Source organism: Nestor notabilis, unplaced genomic scaffold, assembly GCF_000696875.1.
Source record: "Nestor notabilis isolate BGI_N333 unplaced genomic scaffold, ASM69687v1 scaffold10760, whole genome shotgun sequence".
NCBI classification, from domain to species: Eukaryota; Metazoa; Chordata; class Aves; order Psittaciformes; family Psittacidae; genus Nestor; species Nestor notabilis.
The window spans coordinates 11,285-18,912 of NW_009911575.1; the positions used below are offsets into that span (position 1 = coordinate 11,285).

At 40.0% G+C, this 7,628-nt stretch overlaps 1 protein-coding gene across 1 annotated transcript in view; it reads left to right on the plus strand.

Moving 5' to 3' along the window:
• Positions 1 to 5,268, plus strand: part of LOC104406506 (COMM domain-containing protein 5-like) — a 13,159-nt gene extending 7,891 nt beyond the window's left edge. The window contains exons 5-7 of the mRNA XM_010015505.1: positions 724 to 819; positions 2,621 to 2,696; positions 5,167 to 5,268. Coding sequence (XP_010013807.1) covers positions 724 to 819; positions 2,621 to 2,696; positions 5,167 to 5,268 — 274 coding nt within the window. The remainder of the gene's footprint in view (positions 1 to 723; positions 820 to 2,620; positions 2,697 to 5,166) is intronic.
• The last annotated feature ends 2,360 nt before the right edge of the window (positions 5,269 to 7,628 follow it).

Genomic DNA, 7,628 nt, shown 5'->3' on the forward strand with positions numbered 1-7,628 from the left:
ACAGGAATAAACTGAGGCTGGATCAGCCTGTTTCTTTCTGCAATATGTGTAATAAATTCAGTCCTTGGCTTCTCACATGTTAGACTAGACAAAAATCTTGAGGGTTGTGCAAGGGTTGGCAGTGAACATTACATAAGGACTTAAGAGTTTGTAAATTATGTTGGATTAGCAAGAGTCACTGTGATTATTTTTTTTAAGTATGCTTCACAGTACACTCTACTATTACTATATTCTTAAACATTGCTGCTTGCTAATACCAGATGCTTTTTGCTAAAGGAGCACAGTGACCTTATGCCTACTTTTTGCTAAAGTCACCAGTCTCACTCCTGCTTGCTTGTTCCTGTTGGATCTGCATGAAGATAAAGATCCATTTGCAGATCCCCTTCTATCCTGCACAGTTGCATGTAACTGAAATAATAGAAATGCCAGCCATCACAGTGGCTCTTGCTGTACTTTAGAATGACATCAGTTTACTGGAATTACACAGAGTGACTTGCTCTTTTTTTTAAAATGGACTGTAGCTAAGCATAGGAAAAGCAGATAATCTGGGCACAGCTTTCCTAAATACACAAAACCTCCACTCATGCAGACCTCTCTAAATGATGAGAGATGTAGGAAAGAAGTTCCAGACCGGTTTATTCTGAGGGATCTTATTTTCTCTTTAGATTGTTGTTTGTTTTATGAATTTGCTTTTCAGTCTCCCATTTCTGATTTACTCTGTAGGCGTCCCACTTCTGAAGGCACAGCTTTGATACAAGGAAGTAGGCTGCCAAGTGTCCAGGACTTCAGATGGAGAGTGGACGTAGCTATATCCACAAGGTATAAAAGAGAATCCTGCATGACCCTAGAAATTACTTTGCCCAAGGACTTCTTGTGCTGCTTAAAAATGTGAACAGGGTTAAAATGTACCTTCTGTAAGGGACTGGCATGCAGCTTTAAAGGGTAAGGTACAGAGGGGATTTTCTGAACAGCGCAGAAGTCAGTTTATATACAGGTTGCTGCTTTTAATGTGGGCTGCCAACAGGCTTCTGCCTTCATCTTCTAGTAATGATACTTTTGAGCTCCTTATTTGTTTGATCTCTAAAACCTTTGTGCTAAGAAACATTTAATTCAAACTTTGAGTTTCTTTCAAAATTTTAAAACTTGATGGAGCCGATACAACTTCACAGGTCCTCACATATGATGGAATAAATTAGATGGCTTGACCCTCACACAGCTAGCCAAGCTCTCACTGGAGCAGGGGAGGGAAATCATCTATTCAACTTCTCAAGCAGACTATCATTTGTGTTGCACGTGATAAATAAAATTTCATTACCTGTACAGTCTGCTGTAGATACTACAATGAGAGGCTTCAGAACAGCACCTTTACACTGCCATAGTTATGCAACTGGTCATTGACCTCCTAGTTTCTCTCACAAATCGGGAGTAAAGGTCTTTATAATCATCCTGTCTGTGCCTGCAGTGAATAGCTTTTTGCCATCTGCCACAGCAGAGGCAGCTGGGGGATGAATCTTTGGCTAGGGCCAGAAGGAAACAGAAACCTGTTGTCTGTGCTGTTCCTGGTCTTTGTCTTGTTCCAACCAAGACAGACCAAGGTGAAAGAAATTAGTAGCACGCATTGTTAGCATGAGTGGCTCATGTTGCATACATGAGTACCTGCATCTGAGGGAGAGTCTCTTTGCTGCCATAGTTGAGGCACCCATGGGCCAGGGACAGTCTTCCTGAAAGCGAGAAAAAAGGCTCCTGAGTGAATGTTGTAATGGCCACAAGCTACTAATTGAGGTGACTCTCAGATGAACAGTGCTGTAAACAGTGCTGCATAGTGATACCTTTAAAAACAGGTACCACTAGGCAGAAAAAAATCTGTACCTCTAAGAGAGCAAAATGTACAGATAAACATCCTCAGGCACAGTGCTTGCAAGCTGCAGGCAAATCCTATGGCTTGTTTTCCAAACACTGGAGCAATACACTATCCTTTTCTATTTTCCTTCATCGTATTTCCTTTCCAGTCAACCTCCCCCCTGGGGTTTCTTGCTATCATCCAGCACCAGCCTCTGTGAAGAGGTATGGCTTCTGGCTGTAACGTCTTTCAGTACCTGAGCAGGCTTTGGCAGAATTGGTTGATGGAAGCTGCACAAGAATGACTCATTTCCTTTTCTTGGGTCATCAAATAAAATAACATCCCACAAATTTAGGATGAAGACTGGAAGAGCTTGATTCTCTAAATGAGATGGGAGTTGAAAGTATTGAAGGCATGGAAAGGATTAATGCAATATGGTAATCTGCATAAGAAAACTGTGTATTATTACTAGCAGTGCTTGGTCAGCTCTTATCCTTACCTTAGTTCCACTAAACTGATTATTGATTATTATTTAAAATGAAAATTGCTCCTAAACTCAGTTACTAAACTATTAAATAGATTCGTAGTCTCAATACTGAGGTAAACTGGACAGGACTCCCATGTTCCTGAGTTGCCAGCCAGGTACAGGTCTCCATGACTGAAATTACTCATGTTCTATGTAAAGCCTCCATGAACCTCTTAACTTGTTAATGTACAATGCTGTACTCACCCCACTGCCCATGTCTATTGTTGTAATACTAATAATGTAAATAATTTCAGTTCACTGGCCCGTGCACTTCAACCATCCATTCTAATGATGCTGAAGCTTTCAGATGGGACAGCGCATCGCTTTGAAGTAAGTCTGATTACCATAATAAATTAAGAAAGAAAACAACAACAACAACAAAGGAAAAAAAAAAAACGACAAAAAATCATTGAAATTCTTTTCAGAAAGTTGGGTTACTATTTAAAATGGTAAAGCTTTTGTAAACAGTACATTATCGTTGGTTGGTGTGCTTTGGAATCCTTCATGCTCAGTGTAGCCACATATAATGAAATGCCACCCAAAATCATTTTATACTTTGCTCCTACACACATATTGCTGAAAACTCGTTTGTTAAAGAACATTAATTACGGAAAGCCACTGTTGTGTAATACCTGGTTTGATTTAAAAATAGGGGTTTGTTGTCAGCTGCAACCTTCAGACCTGATGGTGGCTCTTGAGGGCAGGAAAATCACCGAAGTAGTTTATATAATCTATGATACACTTCTAAAATGGTAACATTCTCTTCTGGGCCAGAGATAGTTTTATTCTTCAGTAAAGTTCTTGCTGCTAGAAAGAAAGTAAAAAAAACTCTTTGCTTTTTACCTCAGAATTAGTCAGTGGCAGTATTTCTGACGCTGTACATAAAGGCTTGCCAGAAGATGGCATAAACTCTTCCATATTTTTAACATTTGAAAAGGAATGCTACTTGTTCTATAAATAACATGGTGGTGCATACAGGAATTCAGTGCACAGCAGGCATTGTTACATTTGAACTCTCTAAAGATTTTGGCTTCAGTTCATGTGTTAGTAGTAATCTGGAGGAAGCACCAAGCACTGTGGGTTGAAAGAGGAGAACTGATTTTACTTTTACAGTGTTTCACAAGAAGGCAGCTATTGAGGAAGGCACAATTTCTGTGCTACATTGCAAAGTGTTGAGATCAAATTCTCCCCCTGTGGACAGTCCAGCTCAGGGCATCCCATACGCTCTGTCTGACATCTTCCATGGAACTGAAATGATGCCATGGACTTCAAGATAACCCTTTACAACAGGGTGAGTTTCACTTGTGAGAACTAGTATATATTCTTAATTGTTTAGATTTGGGGCTTTACTTCCTGGTATGTAATGCCAAGCCTTGTTCTTGGTAGCATCATTCCTGGTTATTTTGATTTTAGTTTTTTTCGTTGTAACTCTGTGGAAGACCCTTTACTATTCTGCAGTGATACATTTGGTGTGCCTGTCTGGTACATGCAGAAGTGCAGGTATCAGATAGCAAACAATGGTCTTCTCTTAGAATCAGCTCTTTGCTGCTGCTGCTTAGATCTGAATGATAAAGATCTGGCTGCAAACATGATTTCTGTATCTGATGAGTGGTCTTCCCACTGGTAGTAGCTTTTTGGGATAAAGCTGTGTTTTGGTTCAAGGTACCACACAGAAGCAAATGTAGTCCTCAGCTCTTCAGTTTCCTTTTATTCAGACATGTTCAGAATGTCCTGCTAAGAACAGGGCTTATGTAAGATGGTAAGTCCAGAAGATTATTCTGTTATGACCAGTTTTAAAATGTGTATGCCACAGGTTACACTCTTTGGTCTCTTGGGTTTGTTTTTTTAGTCACAGTGTGACTTCTGACAGTGAAAGACTTTAAAAAGCAGTGGGAATTGCAGCATTTCAAGTCCTGTATATATGTCAAAAGTGAAAAGAATGTGATGCCTTCTTATGCATTTCTGATGCATATGGAAAATGCAGATCAGATATTGGATTCCTCTCACATAATTGGTATCTGTGCTCCAGTAGGCAGAAGGATTACGAAGGACTCTGTCAAAAGAACTGTGTGTCTTCAGCGTTCTCAAAGAAGTAAATTAGGCAGTGCTTTGCAGAGCAGGCTGTGACTAGCTAGACTGCTGCTGGTACTCACATGAGCACGTGTTTGTGCTGCACTAATGTGTCACCCAGTCTGTGCCTGTGCTCAGATGTGGTTCTCTGTCTTACCAGGTAACAGATTTCTGTCCATTTGACTTCTCAGGCTTGAAGTGGTAAAGGGAAGTCCATTAGTCTCCTGCACAATTGAAAATGTTTTGTATACTTTAACCAAAAACTTTGGCCTTCCAGATATAGACAGTGCCCTTTGCTCTTGAGGTTGTTGCCAAGTCTTCAATTCCTTTCTCTTGCAAAGGTCAGACAAGCAGAATATCTGAAATTTGTTGCTTGAGAATTCTTTAGCCTCTGCAACCTTCCAGGTGTCTTTACCTTTCCTTCTAGTCCGTGACTCACTTCACCACAGCAGCTATCAATTTACATTCTGGAGTACATCCTTTCTCACATCAGGCAGTGTAGAAGATGTACTAGGTAGCTGTCATTTCTGGGTTTTCCCACTCCACTTTTTTACCTAGATGATTTCCTTGAATTAACTGCATTTCCTTAACCTCAAATCCTTTAAGTCTAAAAAAAAAAACCTAAAAAATTAAATGAGGCTGGTACTGTGGTATGTCCCAGTCCATAGGCATGTTCTTGTGAAAGTTCCTAAGATGTTTCATGTTTTCTAACCTGAATATTCTGTTTCAGGTGCCAGTTGCAAAGTTTCAAGAACTGAGATATAACGTTGCTCTTATACTGAAGGAAATGAATGACTTGGAGAAAAGAAGCATACTGAAGATCCAGGACTGAATGCTTCGAAACTGGGAGTTTATAGAATGGATGTGAAAACACCCTCAGCGTGTTTGGTGAATGGCAAAGCAGGGGACCATCACCACTTTGCCTCTCCAAACTTTAACGTGGCATTTATGGCCATTTATGACGTTTATGATGTCTGCTGTAAATATGTTTTCAAGTGTTAAAAGCACAAGCTCTTTTCGTAAGACTTAGGAAAAAAACAAAACCAACTCTATGAGAAAGCATAATGCTGTTTGTGAGAATTATTGCATGATTCATCAAAACATTTTTTAAATAACTGTCTTAATAGATGTAAGAGTCATTTATTTCTGATTATGATTCATCACTCTAATTATTTTTGAAAGCTTGCTACCGGAAGCCCCATCAGTGTGTATCAGAAGAAAGCTCTGCAGTATCTCAAATAAAAAATACAACAAAAACCAACCACTCCTGTGCTCTCGTGTGACAAATGTGAACTGGAGTTTTGCGTAAGTAAACGTGCTTCTGGCTTCTCACTGACCGAGTTATGGCTGCAGGTATTTAAAAGCTAATTTTGAAGAAAATTGGAAGTCTGTGGATCAAAAAAGTTGAGCTTCCAGAACTAATTCCATGGAATTGCATAAGTGGAAAGGTACAATGTAAGTCTTTATCTGGTTGATCAGAATAGGCTTATTAGCAGTAATCTCATATATTTCTAACTGGAAAGGCCTGCTTCTTGTTTCATGTATTCCCCATATGTTCAACATGAACAGTATCATCTGAATTACTGGGCAGAAACCCCTGGCACTGTGATGATAGTGAATGGCAGGAGGCAGTGATCTTGTAGATTACTATATATTCATTAATAGTGCAAGTGAGACTCTGGGATGAAGAGGCTGAGTGCAGCCTCTGGGAGGAAAGTCATGGGTGTGAGGATACCAAGCCACCAGGCCAAGGAAACAGTTAAGCACAGGCTGAACTTCCTTGAATTGGTCAGTCAGTTGGACTGGATGATCAATGTAGGTCCCTCCCAACTGATATAAAAATTCTATTTGTCCCATGAGTAAACCTTGGAAGAAGTCCCTTAACTTGAAGCATATGTTTTAATTCTCATTTTAAATGCCCTGGGACCACAAGTATGTCCCTAAGAGTTTTGCCAAGAAGGGCTGCATTCCTCAGTCATTGCCTGAACAAGTTTTCCCTCAGCAGCAAAGATATGGAGGCTGTGAGCAATGGCCCAATGACAGCACCGGCCATGGGCTCTAGAACTATTGGATTTATCTGACTGCCAAAAGTAGTTTAGAAAGCATGTGCCATGACCACTGTTGGCACTGGCTCATTCTAGCTGCCCTTAGGGGTTTTACATCAGTAGTACCACCCATACTTCTCCCTCTTGGTTTTTGTGACTGTAGAATTTGTCTTTATCTCCCCTACTTCTCGCAGAAAACTACTGGAATTAAAACCATGGATTAGCAGGCCTTTTACACTCCCACAGATGTTTGTGTAGGAAAGGATGGCTTGGCTCTTGGATTTTAAGAATCACAACAGGTGTAAAACAGCTTCATTGTCATACTTTTAAAAATAACTTCTCTGACAGCAGTCTGCTCTAATACAAGGACAGCTCAATAGCTATGGTCCAGAAAGCTTTTAAAACCTGTGCAAGAATGTATCCTGTAGTTTCAAATAAACCTGTCATCAGCCTTTATTTCAAACTGTTCCATTCGCTTTGTAGGCTACTCATCAATAAGTCTGAGGTTTGATCCATACTGCATCTGAACTATTGTGTTCAGGTTATGCCAAAGCATCTAAAGAGGAATTAGCTCCTGTAACTTGAAGTGGACTGTAGGTTGCATTAATGTGATGTTTTCCTTTTTGTTTTAGTTTTTGAAGCTTGTGTATCTTCTGGAATTCCATTCTCACAAGATGTGATACAAAACATACATCTTAAGTTCCTTGTTACAACCTTTTCACTCTAAATGTTCAGGTTTATTGGTTTCAAACTGGAAAGGAATCTCAACTGAGACAAGTGAAGTCTTCAGACAAACGGAGCACTGCATGAGTGTAAAGTGACCTATTGCTCATGACATTTGCAAAGTATTTTTTCACTGGTCAGAGCAGAAGGATCCATAAATGCCTTTACCTTCTAGACAGAATATATTCCTTCCATTGTTCTCCTGAAACAGCAATTGCCCATGTTCTCCAGAAGTGGAAAGGCTTCCTGACTGTTTTCCTCATGTTTTCCACAGGGAGTGATGGACCTCTTAGGCTCAAGTTTTTCTTGCCACACATTAAGCAGGAGTTTACTGTAACTGGAGGTTTACAATACACATGAAGGGGTACATAAACACTTGGGATTTTCATTCCTCTGTACTTAAGAGTTAATCTGGGCTTTCCTG